The 21741-nt window shown below is 35.1% G+C and overlaps 1 protein-coding gene and 1 pseudogene across 1 annotated transcript in view; both read left to right on the top strand.

Annotated features, from left to right (window-relative positions):
* Dcaf10 (DDB1 and CUL4 associated factor 10) overlaps nt 1-21741 on the top strand; it is a gene marked incomplete in the record, with an annotated part of 54305 nt that overhangs the window by 30424 nt on the left and 2140 nt on the right. The window contains 4 exon segments of the mRNA XM_005382862.2: nt 1240-1437; nt 15903-16105; nt 17987-18100; nt 20656-20801. Of these exon segments, the coding sequence (XP_005382919.2) occupies nt 1240-1437; nt 15903-16105; nt 17987-18100; nt 20656-20801 (661 nt within the window).
* Nucleotides 3800-15988, top strand: LOC106148294 (annotated as a pseudogene).

The raw sequence follows: 21741 nt of genomic DNA, 5'->3' as shown, positions 1-21741 counted from the left end.
AGCAATCCTCCTGCCTCAGCCTCCCAAATACTGAGATTATAGGCATGCGCTATCATGCCCAGCTTGAGCCTGGAATTTTTAAAGCCATGATAAGTTTCTTGAAGGTCATGATGATGTTTGTGGATATTGAAGTTGATTTCTGGGGCTGGGGATTTAGCTCGGCTGCACAGCGCCTGCCTGGCAAGTGCAAGGTTGTGAGTTCAGTTCCTGGTACTGGAAAACAAATAAAAAATAAAAAAAAAGAAGTTGATTTCTAACAAGAAGTATATGTGATTTTGTCTTATAAGAAACTTCAGCAGAGATTAGTAAATTAAATATGGTAACATATGTTAGAGAAACTATCCTGATGTTAAATAGAAATTCAGGTATGAGTGGTAAATTTGTTATCTATGTTCCTGTCTGTCTGTCTGTCTGTCTGTCTGTCTATCATCTATCTATCTGAGACAAAGTCTCACTGTTCAGTCCAGGCTGGCCCTGAACTCAATATGTAGCTTAGGCTAGCCTCAAACTCACAGTGATCCTCCTGCCTCAGCCTCGCAAGTGCTGGGATTGCAGGCATGCACCACCACACATAGTGCTCCTTTAAATATTTTTATAAAATATATTCTCTCTAAGGTCTGAGAGTTTTATCAAAATGATAAAAAGCCTGAATTACAGAGTGTTTTAATTAAGTCTGTCTTGAATGGTCCTAATAAAATGTTGCTAAGTGAGATTATTTGAACTGATAGATTAAAAATTATGACAGTTTAAATAACAATGTCCGTATGTAAATGTGTTCTGAGTAGAAAGAGCTATAACTGGTAGCTAAGCAAATATTTCTCATTATTTAGAACCCTTTATGCTAACATCTCCTCCTTAACCAAGCAAGTCTTTCAAATCTTTTTTTTGCATTAAATTCCTCTCACAATTTTTATTTCCTAAACAAACTCTAAAATTCTTTTCTTATCCTCTGTTGCTACCTTTAAAATACATATTCCTATTTCCAAATAAAAATCAATAATTTAAAGGAAAGGTATCAAATGAAAATCTAGCTTTCATTAAATCGTAGTAGCTTGACCTCCCTGTGATTATATGAATTGTACTTACTATTCATTGTTATATCAGAATCACTGGGTTCATACAATAAGTTTGTAGTCCCTTCTTTTTCTTCTTTCTTGGCTAGGTAGTGCAGACATTGTTTCTCAAATCTATTTTTTAAAAGAGATTGAACAAATCAGTTTTTCTTTTCTGCTTTTGTAGATTTCTCGATAACCGGCTGTTCGCTACCTGCTCTGATGACACTACAATAGCACTGTGGGATCTGAGAAAATTGAACACCAAAGTATGCACTTTACATGGTCACACTAGCTGGGTGAAGAACATCGAATATGATACTAATACAAGACTATTAGTAACATCAGGATTTGATGGAAATGTCATTATTTGGGACACTAACAGGTTTGTGAATAGCAGACTATGTTAGGATTAATAATAAAAACATTTTTTAAAAGATGGTGAACAAATTCAATGTTCTGTTCTAGCCTCAAGAAAAATAAGGTGGCTTTAGGAAAGACAATCAAAAGGTGATTCCCTCTTTTGTTACTCACACTTAGTCATATACTGCAACAAAAATTTGGGAGTTGAGGGTACAGCTCTGTGATACAGCACTTGTCTGACATGCCTGAGGCCCCGGGTTCATCCCCAATAACTAATTAATTAATAAGAGAAAGGTACATAGAAAGAAGACTAAGTAGTATAGCTAATGATGAAAACTGTTTTATAAAATTAGTTTCCTGAGTTTAAGGAAAAGTATTTTTACTATTTCCTTTATAAACTAAAATATATCTTACTCTGGTCGTTTAGTTCCAAATCTACTTATTTCATAATTTTTGTATTTATTTTTATGCTTAAAAGAGTCATGCTCATTTGGATTGTTACTGATCTCAAAGGGGATATTTTGGAAATGATGTGTGAGGCAGCTGTAACTGGGGAAAGAGAGGAGGATATCTACTAACATTTAGTTGACAGGGACCATAGTTTCTAAATATTCTGCTTACACAGGACAGCTTGTATAGTAGACCAGGTGTCCCACGTAAAATGCCAGTTATGCCTCAGTTGTCATTTAATTTCCTTATAGAGAAACCGATTATTTGAAGAGTTGAAATTTGAGAAATAATTAAATATGCCTGTTTCTAACTATGCTAAAATAATTGAAATACTCTTTTTAGAAGTCATATGCAAATGGGAATTTTCTTAAAGATTTCTAGCCACACATATTGTTTGAGTGGAGGGTAGAGCCATTATCTTTAGACAAATACTGTATACCTATTAATATTTATTATTTATATATACATATATATATTTGTTGTTTTATTTTGTATTTTGAGACAGGGTCTTGCTATGTATTTCAGGTTGGCCTTGAACTCATCATGTAGCCCTGGCTGGCCTCAAACTCAGGGCAGTTCTGCCTCAGCCGCCCAAGTACTGGGGTTACAGGTGTGTGTCACCATACCCAGCTACCTGTTAAAATTTAGATACAAATATGTTTAGTTTAGAAAGAAAATTTGAGTAGGAATATAAATGATAGCTTCCAAATTAGTAAAAGGATAAAAAGCTAATAAAACATAATCAATCCAGTAGAAGTAAAAAAGAAAGGAGGAATCACTTAAAAAACAAGGAAACACAAAAATATGGTAGTTGTGTAACCAGTATAAGTCATCAATCCAAATATCAGTAATTGTAGTAAATGCACTAAACTAGCCAGTTAAAAGATAGTGTTAGATTGAATTAGAAAATAAAACCAAACTTTATGAGTTTTTTTGGTCTTTTTGAGACAGGGTCTCATTATGCAGTTCAGGCTGGCCTTGAGTTCACTTTATAGCCCAGGCTGGTCTCGAACTGACAATGATTCTCCTGCCTCAGTGTCCCGAGTGCTGGGATTATAGGCATGCACCACCATGCCCAGCACTTTATGTTTTTTTGTAAGGAACACCTAAACATACGAAACAAGTAAAGTTGAAAGTAAAAGAATTGGGGGTGGGAGAAGCAGATAATATACATCAGAGAAAACAGTTGTAGTCATACTAATAGAAGACAAAAGTTTAAGACTACAACATTTATTATTAGTAAAAAGATACTATATTAAAGGGCTCCTTTCACTAGAATGTAATTCTTATATGCAATCTAAAAACAGTCTAAAACCAAAAGAAAGCAAAAGTGGACAGAATTCCATGAAAAAAGTAAGAAATCCCCATCTCAGTTGATAATATTAATACCATCCTCTCATTTACTAATAGATAATATTGACAAAAAATGAGTAACGCTGTTGAAGATTTAAATACTATTAATAACTTCACTTGATCTTAGCCAAAAGGCCGAGAAGCGATGCTATTAATAACTTGATGTATTATACATATTTAGAATTCTGCTTCCAACAAGTAGTGAATATATCCTCTGAAGCAGACTTAAAACAGATACAAAAAGTAAGCATGTATTAGCCTACAAAATAGATCTCAATGATGTTAAAGAAATGTTATCACACAAACCATTTTTTTTTAAATTTAGAGCAGTTTAGTTAGCACAGGTAAATACTGCAAATACAAATTCCCATGTTCAGAAACTTATAAATTTATCTCCTAAGTTATTTTTGTATCAAAGTAGAAATCATAGTGAAATAATTAGACTGAAAATTGATGAGCTTGCGAAAAAAAACCAAGAAGAAAACTAAGACTGTAATTCAATGAAAAGCCTGAGGTCATGAATTCAATTCCTGGTACCCCCCCCCCGAAAAAAAATCAATGAAAGTAGATATGTAGAAATTATAAACATGAAAGTGCAAAATTAATGAAATTATAATAAAGAGAATTTTTTTAAATGTGGCCTTTAAAAAAGATAATTGCATAAGCTATTCTCTGATAAGATTTATCAAGAGAAAGAAGCATAAAAAAGAGACATGAAAAATATAAACTAAGACCAGCTCTATGCCAATATACTGTACTTCACATCTTTTTTTCATACACTTTCACAAAACTGACCAAAGAATAAATAGACCTGCTTAGCAGGACTGATGTTTAACCATTATACATTGGTTCAGCTGAAGTAGTTAAAAGCTTAAACTTTTCCATACCACCTGATAGTCACTGCCCTGAATCATCCTCTGATCCCTCTCACTATCCAGACCCCTCTTTTAGAGATTCCTTCCTCAAGATCTTCCCAAGTTAGGGCTGGGGATTTAGCTCAGCGGCAAAGCGCCTGCCTGGCAAGCGCAAGGTCGTGAGTTCGGTTCCCGGTACCGGAGAAAAACCAAAAAAAGAAAAAATGAATAAATAAATAAACAAGATCTTCCCAAGTTCTAGTAGCTGAATCTCCCTTAAACTGTAGTGCAGTTCCAAGACTCTGTTCCTGCATGCCATCCATATTTATTGTGACTGGCCAGTGCTGATACAAAATAGTGGTTATTTAAGTATTTTGAACACCACTTCTGCTGTAGACATTGAAGAATGAAAAAAAATCATTTAAAACGTATCAACTAATAAAAGAGCAGCCCTATCAGTTTTACAAGTAACTTCTACCAAATATTGCAAATACAGTGAGACCCTGTCTCAAAAAAAAAAAAAAAAAAAAAAACAAATATTGCAAATAACATTAAAATGTTATTAAACTGGTTAGATTCCAGTGAAAGGGAATTCTTACCTCAGATATGAAGCTAGTATTACCTGGATACCCAAATTTAACAAAGGTGATATTAGAAAACAAAAATAAAAATCTAACCTGTAATATGAATGTAGATGCCAATATTCTAAATAAAAGGAAATTAAATCCTCAAGATAATAATCAGTATCACAATCACCTTGATGTTATTCTAGAAATGGAAAGCTATTTTAGAAATAGAAATTCTTTTAATATAATTAACTACATTAAACATAAAATGGATAAACCATTTGATTGTTTCAATTGAGGAATATAATTCAATATTCAGTCATAATTAAAAACAAAAAGAGGGGCTGGTGACGTAGCTCAGTAGAACAGCACCTGCCTGGCAAACACAAGGTCCTGTGTTCAATTCCCAGTACCAAAAGTAAATAAATAAATAAATTTTAAAAAACAAACAAAAGGGATGAGAAATTACAAGGACTATAAAGGAATAGTATGAAGAATTGTATGGCAATTAATTAGACAATTTAAATGCCTGGAGAGTCACAAATTACTGAAACTGAGTCAAGAATATATATAAAATCTATAGGTATACAAACCTATAGCAATTAAAGAAATTGAATTAGTAATTCAAAATTCATTTCACAGTGAAAAAGCTGGGGCCCAATGGCTTCACTAGTGAACTGTATTAATCATTTACATAAATAATAAAAATCCTTCACAAACTATTCCAGAAAATAGAAGAGGTGAGAACACTACTCAGCTCAGTTCTTTGAGACTAGTATTACCTTGACCCCAAAACCAGACAAACATCATAATAGAAAACTGTTGGCCCTTATCCCTGAAAAAATATACAGTAATCTTTAAAAAAAAAATACTAGTAAATCATATCTAGCAACATACATAAAGGATTATATGTCATAACCAAGTTGAATTTATTCTAGGACTGCAGGGTTGGTTTAACATCCAAGAATCAATTAGTATAACATATTATTCATAAAGACTTTAAGAAAACATGTGATTGGGCCGAGGATCTAGCTTAGGGGCACAGTTCCTGCCTAGCAAGAGCAAGATCATGAGTTTGATTCCCAGTAATGACAACAACAAAAACCCATATGATTATCTTAAGACAGAAATGCACTTGACAAAATCAGCAACCACTTGTTATAAACCTAAGAATAGGAAGAACTTAATTGAGCTGGTTGTGATGGCACACATCCCAGCGTTTTAGGAGGTTGAAGCAGGAGGATCCCAAGTCTGAGCCCAGCTGGCAATTTAGAGAGACACCATCTAGAAAGAGAGACAAACAGAGAAAAAAGAAAATCTAGAAGTAAAATCATACTTATCTTGAAAGAGTAATATATTCCTTCTAAGACTGGGAATAAAGCTCTCGCCGGTTTTATTTAATATTATACTAGATGTACAACACTGCTGTAGAGGTGCAATGAAGAGAGACAGAGAGAGGAAGGGAGGGAGACAGACACAGAGACACAGGGAGAAGGAGCGCTTCAGTCTGGCTGGGAGGAGGGCAGTGTAGTCTCGCTGGTGCTGTAGGAACCTCCACTCAGGACAGTTCTCCTTTCCTGGGCCTCTCCCCTCCCACCCTCAAGTACCCTTGCCTTGTAGGCGTGGGGTGGTCATTCTGAGGAACCACAGTCAACCAAGATGATCGAAGTACTAACAACAACTGGCTCCCAGAAACTGCTATACCAGCTGAATACCCTGTTGGAACAGGAGGCTTCATGTCAGCCAAAGGTCTGCGATTTGAGATTAATTGAATCTGCTCTTGATAATGTCCTCAGAATGACTGCAAGACTAAGGGACTTTGCAGTAAAAGATCTTCTTAGTCTAACTCAGTTCTTTGGCTTTGATACAGAGACATTTTCTCTAGCAGTGAATTTACTGGACAGATTGCTGTCTGAAATGAAGGTACAGCTCCCCTTGGGTGTGTTGGACTGAGCTGCTTTTATTGGCTGTAAAATCTGTAGAAGAGGAAAGAAATGTCCCGTTGACAAATGACTTGATCCAAGTAAGTCAGTATAGGTTCATGGTTTCAGACTTGATGAGAATAGAAGATTTTATTGGAGAAGGTATGTTACAAAGTCAATGCTACCATTGCCTTTCAATTTCTACAGCTCTTCTACAGTCTCTTAATCAAGAGAACTTGCCATTTGAAAGGAAAGATAGCCTAAATTTTGAAAGACTAGAACCTGAGCTTCAGGAATGTCACTGCGGGATCATATTTTCTAAAGCAAAACCTTCTGTGTTGGCCCTACCTATCATTGCATTGGAGATCCAAGCACAAAAGTATGTAGAGTTAACAGAAGGAGTAGAATGTCTTCAGAAACATTCCAAGATAAATGGCAATACGTCTCAGCATATGGCTACTGCAGTTGAAATACTAGAAAGTAATTATGTTCATTTTAAAAATGTAAATTCAGTGACTGCATATATTCTTTATGTTCTTGGCATCTAAATTTATTAGCTTACAGTAATGATTTATCTTTCCCTACTCAAAACTAAATGTTAACATTTAACAGATCTGCATATGATTATGAAACTTAGGTATGAAAAATTTACTTTTAACAGGTAATAGTATTCAGACAAACTTTTAATAAGTTGGGATTTTTTTGTTCTTTACATAAATAGTATTATTGAAGCAACAAAAAAATTTCTTTGAAATCTTTTTCCACAACTCTGGACTGTGGATTCCATAATGTCATAATGGACGTAAGTGAGTAAGCCTCAAAACATCACAACTAGATTAGTATGATGTTTTCCAACTTGGGAAAACTGCCTAATTAATACAATGCTGTAGTAGGATTGTTTAGATTTGAATTCATCTGTCAAGCTAAAGTCATAAATGTGAAATACTTCACACAAATCTAAGAAGGTGAACTGTGAATCTTCATTTCTAACATTAATCTAGCTTTCTGTATTGGATCAATATATTTAGGTGATATTGAAAACTACTTAATTTAACCTCCTTAATTTAAATGTTAAATTTTAAATTCTGAGGCTTTTGAGTTCAAATTCAAAACCAACATTTCATACATGCATTTTTTTAAGGCATAACAAGGGTTAAATGCTAGATAGTGTAATGGTTTCTTGGCACCCATAATGTAAGTAATAGATAATTCAGAGATGAGAATGTTATTGCTATATGGGAATTACATTTAAATTTAAAGATATTTTTCTATTAAGCCAAAATATAGACCTCCTAAGTTTGGCATAGTCATTGAGCTATCTTTAATATTTCTTCTAAAAAACAGGTGATGTTTGTATTGATGATAAAAATTTCTTTACAGAAATCTACTTCCTCAGTGTAGTTCCATTAAAAAAACATGTTTTATTATGTTACATAATAACTCAATCATCACTCTGAAAACTTGCTTTATCCTAACTTCTCGCGAGATAAAACACTCCAGAAGGTTTTACTATGGACTGTTTCTATAAAACTGCCATTGCTTCTAGTTTGTTTGTTTTTTTAAAGAATAGAATATACTTTCACAAATTTCTATACTGTGTCTTAAGTAAGTAGGCACCTCCATAATTATGAGATCACTGAGTTAGTGTTTGGAATTCTCCATGTGAGCCAATGAGTGTAAGATGTACATATATTGTTAGTGTTGTAAAGTTACTCAGTGCAGCATGAAACCTGACTTTATCCAGAATGGATATAACCAGTTTTCACCTCGTGTTACAAATAAACATTGAAAAATAAACCAAAGAAGGCTCAGCGGCAAAAGCACCTGCCTGGCAAGCGCAAGGTCGTGAGTTCGGTTCCCGGTACCAGAGAAAAACCAAAAAAAAAAAAAAAAGAAAAAAAAGAAAAATAAACCAAAGAACCACGGTATATTCTACCTTTAGCTTTTTGTAAGCTATGTTTTTTGGATAGCTGCAGTTTTACCAAAAAGCTGGTATATTTCAATAAATACCAGTATTAATTTGAGTTGTCAGAGATAACCTAACCAACTACCATTATATTTGGAGCTAAGAGATACCCCTTTCAATAACATTATTGAAATGCAAAAAAGGAAAGGAAAGGAAAGGGAAAGGGAAAAGTAAACATCCAAATTAGAAAGGAAAAAAGTCCATAAGCAGATTTGATCCTGTAAGAAATCCACAAAAAATCCTAGAAGTAATTTCTACTTATGAGGAATGAGCAATCAAGAAACTAAGAAAACAGTTCCATTCAAAATAAAGAATAAAAAGAATAAAGTACACATTTGGACAGTTAGAAGATTTGCCGAAGATTAATGAGGTCCTGGATCTGATCCCCATTACAGCCAGCACCACCACCCCGCAAAAAGTGCATGCATGATTTGTACACTGAAAACTATAAAGCATTGCTGAAAAGGAACATGAGAAGTTGTAAATGAATGGAAGGACATTATATGTTCACGGGCTGGAGGACAGTACAAGTATTAGCAAGAATGTGGAGAAAATGTAACTTTAATTCCTAGAATCTGCATTGCCAGTGAGAGCATAGCATGTTATGGCCATTTTAGAAAACAGTTTGACAGTTTTGTAAAATTTTAAAATAGATTTACCATATGATACAGTAGTTGTGCTAGCTACATCAGTGCAAGAGAACTGAGTACATATGTCTAAACAAAGATTTGCATATGAATGTTTATAGTATCATTATTCATTATAACCCAAGAAGAAATGAAATTATTCCAAATGTCCATTCAGAGGTGAACAGATAAAGAAAGCGGGATATAGCTTTACAACAATACTATTTGGGAATGGAAATGAACAAAGTATTGATGTATACTGCAACATGGGAAGCCTTTAAAAATTATGCAAAGTAAAAAAGCAAAGTTGCTAAAGACTACTTAAAGTTTGATTCTATTTATATGAAATTCCAGAATAGGTAAGTCTATAGCGACGAAGTATACAAGTGGCTGCCTGGGGCTAGGAATGGGAACAGGCAGTGATTGCTGATGGTCAGAAAAAATCTTATTAGGATGATAAAAATGTTCTAAACCTGGATTATATTGATTGTACAATGTAGTAAATTTACTAAAAATCATTTAATTGTACACTTAAAAATGAGTAAATCTTATGGTGTATAAATTATCCCTCAGTAAAGCTGTTAAAAAGACAGACCATTAAACAGAAATAGACAACTCATCAAAAATATACAAGAAAAAAAAAAGCGTACAAGAACCTTCAGTACATTTTTAATGATGAACATTTAAAAATGTTCTCTGGAGGAAGGAGAATATGGCCACTGTTAATGTTATTGTCCTTATTGTCATGGGTAGATTCCCTAGTGTAGGAAAAGGAAAAAAAATATATGTGAAATTTAATGTCACTCACAGACTGTATGAGTATATAACTGTCAGTGGCCTTTATTTTACATGTCTACCAGCCATGTTGTTTTTAGTAATGAGAGTTCTAGTTTCTCCACATTCTTGCTAACAGAGATTGGCAAACTTTCTGTAAAGGACCACATAGTAAATATTTTAGGCTTTGTGTATTATATGGACTCTGAGTAGTCATATGTAAATAATACATGGATGGATATAGCTGTGTTCATATAAACTTCCTGTATAAACACAGGCTAGTGGGCCAAATTTGAACCATAGGCCATAGTTTTCCAATCTTTGTCTATATAAAAATCCTAGAAATTCTTTAGAGAAATTATAAGAGTAAAACTTAACCAAGACTCTTAGATATAAGTTATGGAAAACAGTGTAGAGGTTCCTTAAAAATCTTAAAATAGAACAACCATATAACCCAGCAATTCCTCTAGTGGATATATATTCAAACAAAATTAAAACAGGATATATTTCTGTGTTCAATGCAGCATACAGTAGCCAAGATACAGAATCAACCAAAATGTCCATCAGTAAATGAATGTATTTTTTAAATGTCATACATACACACACGGGAAAACTATTCAGCCTTTAAAAAGGATGAAATGTTATCATTTGGAACAGTACAGATGGACCAGGGAGACTTTATGTTAAATGAAATAAAACAGGCACAGAATGACAAATACTGCTTTTATGTGGAATCTAAATAAGTCACCCTCGGGACGGGGGATTTAGCTCAGTGGCACAGCACCTGCCTGGCAAGCACGAGGTCATGAGTTTGATTCCTGGTACTGGAAAAAAAAACAAAAATAAATAAATAAATAAATAAATCACACTCATAGAAGCAGAGACAGATGCAGAGACAATGAAGATAGATGTGGAGAGGTCAGAGGATACAACATGTCAGACAAGAAGAATAAGTCCAAGAGATTGATACTATACAACATGGTGACCACAGTTAATAACAATGCATTGTATACTTGAAAATTTCTAAGAGTAGATTTTAAGTGTTTTATCACAAATATGGTGATGCATATGTTAATTAGCACAACAATGTATATGTATATAACATGTGGGCTGGGGTTGTAGCCCAGTGGCAGATCACATGTTTAACCTATGCAAGGTTTCAGGTTCATCCTAGGACCACACAAAAAAAATCATTTTATGTCCCATAAATACATACAATTCCTTGTTAAAAATTAAAGAAAGATTGTTAGAAATTAGATAAGACAAAAATGTGTTCCTCTTATTGTGATTAGATCACAATTTAAATGTTTTATAGTATATAATTTTTCATAATCAAAATCTAGTACATAGAAATAAATTACAATAGAAGATGTGTAACCTTTAAGAAGAAAATTTGTAAAATTTCATTTATATCACTGAAGACCTAAATAAAGTTTATCTATGAGAAGACTCAAAAATGATAATAAGCGGGGCTGGGGATATAGCTTAGCGGTGCAGCACCTGCGCAGCAAGCGCGAGGCCCTGAGTTCGATTCCCGGTACCAAAAAAAAAAACCCCAAAACTATAATAAGCAGATTTTAAAGGAACAGGCATAAACTGGAATTCCACTAAAAATGGTGGTACATGCCTGTAATCTCACCACTGAGGAGGCTGAGGGAGGAGAATCACCAGGAGTTCAAGACAAGCCTGGGCTACATAGTAAATTCAAGGCCAACCTGGACTACACAGTATGACCCTATCTCAAGAAAAAAAAAAAAAAAAAAAAAAGATTTACCCTACTTTGCCCTTAGAGTTTCCAGTCAGCTTTAGTTTCCCAGTCTTAAATGAACACTTAAATGAATAGGCAGCCAAAGACAGACATTTGAGAAAAACTGTTAATACAGAGACACAGTGGAAAGATTTTTGGAATAAACAGAGACAACATAAGCAGAAGAAAACTTTTTAAAAAGCTATCCATGCTGGAAGCATGTACCTGTGATCCCAGCACTCTGAGAGGCTGAAGCAGGAGGATCACACAAGTTCCATCCCAACCCAGGCAGCTTGGCAATTTAGTGGACCTTGTCTCTAAAGAGCTGGGGATGTAACTCAGTGGGAAGGCCTGGGATTCGCTCTCCACTACCACTGCCACCACCACCAAAAAAAAAAGACCCTTAATGCTTGAAGCAAACTTGGAATGCAACAGAGGAGAGAAAGAAAGGAAGCATCTGAAGTATTAATATTGTTCTACTTCTAAACATGGGTGATGAGTCACAAGTGTTCACTTTTTTTTAAACTCTACACATTTTTTTTGAAGGCTGAGACAGAAGGATTGCTGTGAGTTCAAGGCCAGCCTGGGCTACAAAATGAGTTCAAGCCAACTGTTTCAAAACCAAAAGAAGACAAAATAAATAAATAAATAATCATGCATTTTGTTTTCTGTATATATGATATGGTTCGTGATTTTTAAAAAGGAAACAAACATAGACAAGGTGCCAGGAGTGAAGGTGCTGACCTGTAATCCTGTAATTACAGGAGTGAAGGTGCTGACCTGTAATTCAGCAGGCTGAGGCAGGGGAACTGCAAGTTTGAGGCCTACTTGGATAATGTAGCAAGACCTGATGTCAAAATCAAAAAATAAAGAGCTGGGGATGTAGCTTAGCACCTTCTCCTGGGTCCAATCTGAGAGAGGGGGAGAGGAAGAGAGACCAGACAGGCACATTTTGAAAAACACCCTAATATATCCAGGATGTTCTCCCACTTTATGCTTGAGAAAACCACTTTTGGACCCCATTGAAAGAGTCATAATTCCGAAGTTCAGAAGAAAGAAACAGAGTTAAGTAATCAAGAAAATGCCTCTCTTGAAATGGATGTACTAGTCTCCAGAGACGATCTAGAAAGTGTCAAACATCTTAGAAGAGTTATTAACTGTGTGGGCTCAATTACAAAGCAAATGCTGTTTGAGCACACAGAGTTAAAGGAAACATGTAAGTGGAGTTGATCAAAAATAAAACAGCTGAATTAAATGCAAAGCAAGAAATTCTCACAGAATGCAGTGGAAGAGGCCAAAGAAATTGAACAAAAGAAGAAAAATAGAGATGTAGAGGACCTGTCCAGGAGACACAATGTATGCATAGTATGAATACCTCAAACACAGCAAAGCAAGTAAAATTGAAATAATAATTAAGGAACTAATTAAAGAAAACTTTACAGAGTTGAACAGAGTTGGCCTGCAAATGAAGAACCTTGCAGGGAACCTTAAAAATTTAATGAAAAGAATGCAACACCTAGGTATATCCTAGAGACTTAAATTTCAAGGATAAAGAAAAAAATTTGCAAGTATCTAGGCAGAGAAAGCATGTTATCTACAAAAGGGCAAAACTCAGGCCAACCTCAGATTTTTCTCTTGTATTTCTAAATGCCAGAAGACAGTAAATACTGAGTTTTAAAGGAAAATAACCATGAACCAAGAATCATATACAAGTAAATATTTCTGTATGAAGGCAACTAGAAGACATTCTCAGATACCAAAGAGTTAAGAAAGTATATCGACAAAGAACCTTCTCTGAAAAATTTGCTGGATGATTTATTGTAGCCAATAAAAAAATTTAAGAGTAGGGACACAATTGTATGAAAGATTTGATAATAATTATTAAAACTAGTTAAGTGTGAAGTCTAAAATTGTTGCACATAGGGTAATAAACCTAAATGTAAAATGTAAACTAGTTCTGAAATTTTCAGTTTATGTAGTTTTAAACTGTCAAAGTACATGCCCAATATTCAATGTATTGGGCAAATACTATTTTATTTTTGCTGTGTAATATTATAGATAAAGATGTATGTTAGATAAAAGTCCTTTGTCACTGGGCGGGACAAGTACAGTAAAATACATTCTAAATGTTAATTTGACTAAATTGGAAAATGTTACAGTATTATTTCCCTTAAAAAAAACTAGCAAGTTTATAATGTTAATACTAGCCAAGAATGGTGGCACATGTGTATAATTCCAGCACTCAGGAGGCTGAGGCAGGAGGATCATCACGAGTTTGACGCAGCCTAGGCTATATAGTGAGTCTGGTCCAGCCTGAACTACAAAGTGAGACCCTGTCTCCAAAAAAAAGTTAATACTGATAAAGCAAGGAGAAAATTTCCAAAGCACTGGTTAGGGAGTGGTGGATGTATTTGAAATATCAAATTGGGAAAACCAGTAATTACTGTGCCAAAAAGCAGTCCACATAAGTCAATTTGTCATTGAATTGTGAACAAAAATAGAATATATACTTTCCAAGTTTCTGGAATGAAAAGAAGTGAAAAACAAAAAATTAACAAAATAAAAACACCAAGGAAGTGTTAAAATTTGCATAAAAGATTGACAGAGACACAGGTGAACACTACTCAAACTAGTTACATTTCCAATTAATCCAAGAGATCCAAGTTGAATAAAAAAATCAATCTCTAATCCAAAACATTCATATACATAAAACAAAGATTAAAGATAATAGAAACTCTTTAGGCCATAGAAATGGAGAGCAACATTTTTATTAGGGAAAAATAAAGATATTACAGGCATTTCACTTTTTAAAAGACTGTGTTGTATTCATATGTAACATTTTTGTTCAGTATCTTGATGTAGGTGGTAGTTTTACTGTTGTCAACTGGTACAGATACAGATATTGTAGAACACATTTAAAATTAGTGCATTTTATTGCCTTATAATTTACTAAATAATCCTTCATTTAAAGAGAATTCCTGTAGCAAGAAAATAAAATTAGTTCAGAATAAAGTCATTTCTGTAACAGCATACAGAAATAAGGAGATAGAATACATGAAAGAGCAATTTTGAGATAAGGAGAGTCAAATTTGAATGATCAAATATCTATTTAGAATTCTAAAGAATAAAGAAAATGGGTGAAAGGCAATACAGAAATAATTACAGAATTTTCCAGAATACGTAAATACCATGAATCTTAAAAGTTAGAAAGTCATGGGCCAGGGATGTAGCTCAGTAGGGCAGCACCTGTCTGGCAAGCATGAGTCCCTGAGTTTGACTCTTGGTACCAAAAAGAAAAGGTTTAGAAAGTCAAATGAATATCAAAAAGGAGGTGGGCCGGGCATGGTGGCACGCGCCTATAATCCCAGCACTCGGGAGGCTGAGGCAGGAGGACTGTTGTGAGTTCGAGACCAGCCTGGGCTACAAAAAAAAAGGAGCTGGGCATGGTGGCGCACGCCTGTAATCCCAGCACTCAGAAGGCTGAGGCAGGAGCAGCAGGTCTTGAGTTCAAGACCAGCCTGGGCTACAAGTGAGCTCAGGGTCATCCTGAACTACATAGCGGGAGACCTTGTCTCAAAAAAGGCAAAAAAAAAAAAAAAAAAAAGATAAAAAGAAATCCAAATTTACAGATATCAAAACTGCAAAACTCTAAAGACAGAATATCAGTCAAAAGAGGTAGTAAAGACAAATTCTCCAAAGTAACAGATAGACTAATACAGATTTACAATTATTAATAATGGAAGCCAAAGCTCAGTAAAATATTATCAATATTCAGAAAGAAATGATCAACCCTAAGTTGTATGCTCAGTTAAACCTCTATTAAAAAGGAATGAAATATAAAATTTCAGAAAAATAAAAGGCGATAAAGTTTATCTCAACACAGCTTTACTTTAAAGAATTCTGAGGTATACTTCAGGAGAAAAAGGCTTGTCTAAAAAGAAAAGTCAAAGATGAAAGAAGAACTAGTAAGCAAAAAAAATGTGAAGTATGTGTATAAATCTAAATATACATTGCTAATCCCAGCACTCAGGAGACTGAGGCAGGAGGATCACCGCAAGTTCAAGGCTAGCCTGCCCTACAAAATAGTTTGAAGTTCCCTGTCTCAAAAATAAATAATCAGACAGACAAACATTGCTGTAAATTCTGCTGTGAAAGGAAAAATAATTTCAACTGTCACTGAATGACTATATTTTGATTACTAGGTTCTGTTAATTTGATTTCTTCTGTAGGTGTACGGAAGATGGTTGTCCCCATAAGAAATTCTTTCACACACGTTTTCTCATGAGAATGAGATTAACACCAGATTGTTCCAAAATGTTGATCTCAACGTCCTCTGGATATCTCTTGATTTTGCATGATCTTGATTTAACCAAATCTTTAGAAGTAGGCAGCTATCCCATTTTGAGAGCAAGAAGAACTACATCAAGTTCAGGTAAGCTTTTTTTTTTTGATTAGAAAATGAGTTTTCTAAACAATCTGAGACATTGGGGATAGTATGTGTTGCTGTTTCAAAAATGGTAGCAGTAAAAAGGATTGAGAATTAAAAGGCATTCCTTTTTTTTCTTTTCTTTTTGCAGTACTGAGGACCAAACCCAGGGCCACTGTACATCCCCAGCCCTTTTTTTGAGACAGGGCCTTACTAAGTTTCCCAGCCTGGCCTTGAATTTGTGAGTCCCCTGCCTCAGCTTCCTGAGTAGCTGGGATTGCAGGTGTGCACACTGTGCGTGACTAAAAGGCATTCATTAGAAAACTCACTAAAAGCTTTTTTCCAATGATCCATGCGTATCTGTGGCATGGCATGTATTTGTGCCTCTGTATCACAAATGGCCTAGGAAGAATAACTGCTCTTAAAATTCTTTCTTTTAGTTTTGTGCTAGCCAGAGAATCTTTCATCAGTGCTTCTGAATCATTGCCATCTCAGAAATTAGTGATAGTTCAAGATAGTATCAGTTTTCTAAAGTCCTGCTGGAACCCAGCAGAACTTTAAAATTGTGGTAATTATGGAGTTTTAGTGATAACTGTGTACTATGTACCTAGACTTCCAGCTGACCAAATACAGGTAGCTGATGCCACCTTACCTTATAACACCCTCTTGCCAAATCCCTGTCCCTTCTCCCATTGCTGACTGCGTTAGACTTAAGTGAAGCTGGGGCTCAGAAAAATTCAAGTACTGTAGTTTATAAACATTATGTGATTTAAATGATTATATTTCATCTACCTTTGGGAAAGATATGGTTGTTCTACATATATATCTGTTATTATAATGTTGCTTTTATTAGCAAGAATACAGACTGTTCATGAAGTGCTATTGAAAGGCAGCTTCAGATGATTGGAGTGTTTCTCCATCGTGCACAGGACCGCTCCTGAAGATCTTTTTGAGAAAGTGCAAATATAAGTACTGCAGTTGCCTAATGAAACTTTAAAAAGAGATAGTCAAGTTTTACCAACTTACTTATAAGGAAAAGGTTTTATAAATCTGCAAACATAATCATTTTAGGTACAGATTTGCCTTTTTAAGTTAAATATTGATAACCAACTTCAGCTTAGTGAAAAATAGTGATTTAGAAGGTGCAGTTGACCTTGAAACCAAGAAGCTTTTCAGTCGTCTCAGCATAATTGGATACTAAATAATTTCACAGGAATTTAGATTAATAAGAATTCCCAGCCAGTCATGGTGATACTCAGTATGAAGGCCCCAGGTTTAATCCCCAGTACTACAAAAAATACAAAAGAATTCCCTACAGAAGGATGGGGCTACTGGAAATGTATAATGAAAACTGAGATTGTGTTTGAAGTAATACACCAAACTTGACTCTCTAGTATTAATCAGATTTTTCCACAAATTTTAATGTGAAGCTTTGTATTACATTTCAAAGATAGTAATCACATAATTTCAGGAACTACAGTAGAAGTTTTGTTGTGCTTTAAAGAATTTGTTCATGTTCTCAGTCAGATGGACTGTTATTCTACATTAAGCAAGATAAACAGCTCAGCTTTCATTATCATTTTATTACTCTGCTTTAGTACAAAATTATAGAAAACTAAAGACGTTCCTATGCTTATTTGGTTTCTTATTTGTATTTCACATAGAAAAGTGTTTGGTATAAAGGATTTAGAAATGGCATATAGCTTCTACAGTACATTTCAGAGAACTATCCTGACTCCTTCATTGGAGTTACAGCCTAGTTTTATGTGAGCTCTTTGTGGCCATACTTGGGGTGAATTTTCAAAATATAGTTCAAGTAGATAATTAAAAATTTGGGAAACATTACCAGAGTTATTTTACATTTATTATCAATTCTGTATCTTCAAGATTTGACCAGTTCAGCAAGTTCATCAAGTCCTAGAGTTTCTGGTTCACCTTGTCATCATAGTGATTCTAATTCATCTTCAGAGAAACATGTGTCACGAGCCTCTCAAAGAGAAGGTAGGTGAAAAGTTGGATTTTATAATCTTGCAATAACAGATTCTATCAAATAGCTTTCTTTTAATTTGGTTTTAATCCATAAAAATAAACTCCAATAGAGATGAGGCTATTTCTTATCCCTCAGTCATCATTTTCAAAAAGCTCTCCAACTTGTGTTTAAATCTTTGATGGAATTTGAGCCTTGGTTTTTTTACCTGGGCCAAACTTAGTTTGGTCTGGTTTGGAGGGGAAACAGAAAATGTAGATTCTTTTTTTTTATTTAAATTTAAAAAAAAATACAAAAAGAAAACAACACAAAAACAACAAAAATGATACATGACCTCAAAACAACAAACAACACAAATCAAATCAAACACAAACAACATAAAACGACACAAAAACAACAAAAACAATACATGACCTCAAACAAAATGATAGGAATTAACAATGGTTGCTACATTACATACTGTTATCTTCAACAAAGTTGCTCCGTACACCAGACATAAGAATGTAAGATTGATCAATCAAAGACCGTAACAATAAAAAAAAGACATTGGAAACGATGCAGAGTTTCACCATACAAGATGGTAGGAGTTCAACAATGGTTCTTATACTACATGTTGTTCAAGTAAGGAAATGTAGATTCTAATCAAGATTATTGTGAAAATTAATTGAGAATGGATGTGAAAGTACTATATAAACACAAGGAATTAATTTATCAGGTGATTCTGAAAGTCACCTCATATTTTGCTCTGGAGACCTTTTGTTCTGCCATTTTCTGTTCTGTGTACTCCCTGACAGTCTCAAAGGAGCTGTGAGATAAGGTGAGCTCTAATTTGACCCTCCTGGAATCTGCCAGTTTCTCCCAGTCATTCTGGCAGAACTGAGTGCTCTGCTATCCCTTCTGCCTCTTAATTAAAATATTTTCTACCTATACAAATCCACCACTGTCTCTCCATATTAACCCAAATCTAAGCTCTTACTGCATTTATGACATTTCTCTTTTTGGATTGATTAGTTTTGGCCAAGTATCTTTTTTTGTTTTACTTTGAACCACCTTTTAGAAATAGGGACATCTCTACTTCAATATTTAGAGCGGCATTAGAACTCTTATTTTGGGTATGAAATCTGCTCTGGATTCTCAGTGATGTAGCACAAATAAAATCAAAGTAGCTCTGGTTCAAGTGAAATTGATCCTCCAGTCATCCCTATCCCTTTTCAACCTTGTCTCCTGCATGGTTCTTCCTTTTGTCAGCTCCCACAGAACCTCCAAAGAGTACAAATAGCAAACAGCTGCTTACCCATTTAGAATGTTTCTTTTCTGCTTTTGTTAGAAGTTCTCAAAATTAACTCTTAAAATAGGAGTTTGTTTTAACTTTAAAATTTTAAAAATTCAATCACGTGTAAACATTATTTACCTATAGTATAGTTGTAGCAATGTCATTTAGAGCTTCATGGGTTTCTGTTAATGATGTAATGTAACGAGGATCTTTAAAATAAGATGATGCATCTGCTTGAAAATATTAAATTCCTAAGCTGCTTCCTTACAATATCTGTGGAAATGTCTGCATACCTAAGGAATATGTCACTCCTCTAAGTAACAGTGACTTACTGCTAATGACATTTTCATTGGGGGGGCCAGGTAGAAGGAAATGCTAGGACACTGTAGTCACCAGGAGGGTAGATGACTGACATGTCTCCCATCCTTTATTTTGATCTGACTTTATGTGCAGTGTCCTCTCTCACCTCCAGAATTATAGCTCTATTTGTTATTTATAGTACAGATAATCCCCAACTTATAGTGGTTCAATTTTGGATTTTTCAATTTTATGGTGATACAAAAATGATATGCACTGAGTAAAAACTGTGCTTTGAATTTTGATCTTTTCCTAAGCTACCAATATGCAGGATGATACTATGTCATGATGCTGAGCCATGCAATCATGAGAATAAACAACAAATGTCCTATGGTATACTGTGTGACTATGCTGTGATATTTGATAGGTTAGATGTATTAAATGCATTTTCAATATATGATGGTTTTTTAACCCCACTGAAAGTAGAGGAGCATCTTTATTGTCCTTTGGGATTATAAATCAGATTCTTTTATTTACTAAAGGCAATTCCCCTGGCTTCTTGTGTCTCTTTCTCTGGCCTACAAGCAATAAGTCCTCTGAGATGAGAACTGTTACTGTTTTAGGGCCGGGGATATAGCTCAGCGGCACAAGCACCTACCTGGCAAGTGCAAGGTCCTCAGTTTGATTTCTGGTACCAAGAAAAACAAGAATTGTTACTGTTTTTAGACTCCTATATCACATAATTACGGTTTGGGAGGTTTTGGGGGGCAGAGGTTTGTTTGCTTGGCTTTGGTTTTTTGAGACAGGGTCTTGCTCTGTAATTCAGGCTGGCCTTGAACTCACTATGTAGCCTGGGCTGACCTTAAACTTGTGGCATCCTCATACCTCAGCATCCTCAGTGCTGGGATTACAGGCTTATGCCACCACATCTAAATAAATAAAGAACTTTCCTCCAGGCATGGGATTTATTGTTCAAATCTTCATTTTCTTGTATTTCAGGAGTTTCACCACGAAATAGTCTTGAAGTCTTAACCCCTGAAGTTCCTGGTGAGCGAGATCGTGGAAATTGCATTACATCCTTACAACTGCACCCCAAAGGCTGGGCTACGCTTCTTCGGTGCTCAAGCAACACTGATGATCAGGAGGTACAGGCAGCAGTGCTCCATCTTCAACAGGGTTTGTTTGACAAATTGCCATTGCCATGTATGCAGACTTTAGGCTGATCACTCCATACAGTCCCTACCCTCAAGGGCACCTTGTCACAGACCTGCTTCTTAACTCTTGCTATTTCTGTTCTGTTATTTTAGGGTATGTAATCCCTTGCAAAGTTGTCTTTTTCTTCTCCTGCCTGGATATAGTGAACTGGCTATAATCAGAGCCATCATCAGCTCAGATTGTGACTTGCCTCTTGGTTCTTTCTTTGTCTCATTCTTAAAAAAAAAAAAGAATAAATAAAACAAAACTTTTATAGGAAGCATAGTGCTGAGCTATTTCAGCCAAGCTGGCTAAATGAGAGGTTTTGTAAGTCAATTACCATAATTTTCTCCTTTTAAAAATCAAAACCGGGCATGGTGGCATACACCTGTAAGCCCAGCGCTTGGGAGACTGAGGCAGGAGGATCATTGCAAGTTTGAGGCCAGCCTGGCCTACAAAGTGAGCTTAAGGCCAGCCTGAATTACACAGTGAGACGTCTCAAAAAGACCAAAAACAAACCAAAGGAAACTAGGAAATGAAGAGATAAAACAGATGACAGGGATAAAGGTTAAATAACCTTAAAATTGTCATCACTCTGGAAAAGAAGAATTTTCCAAGGGTCTTTCTGGCTCTGGAGACCACAACTGAAGGAAGTGAAAAGCAGCCTTTGAAATGTCTATGGGAAGAGGTACTTTAGAGCTTGAGTCTACCTAGGAATTTTTAAAATACCAAGATTGTAATTGCCATCGAAAAAGAAAATGTATTACCACAGAAGTCACAGGCAGCCTCAGGGATCCTTTCTTTTTTATGGGTTTGTTGAGATAGGGGCTTACTATGTCCAGACTGTCCTTGAACTCACTATGCAGCCTAGGCTGGCTTTAAACTCATGGC

The sequence above is a fragment of the Chinchilla lanigera genome, unplaced genomic scaffold (genome assembly GCF_000276665.1).
Source record: "Chinchilla lanigera isolate Chin_1 unplaced genomic scaffold, ChiLan1.0 scaffold00018, whole genome shotgun sequence".
Lineage (NCBI taxonomy): Eukaryota > Metazoa > Chordata > Mammalia > Rodentia > Chinchillidae > Chinchilla > Chinchilla lanigera.
Note: the sequence above shows the minus strand (reverse complement) of the source record. Positions and strands in the feature narration are given on the sequence as shown.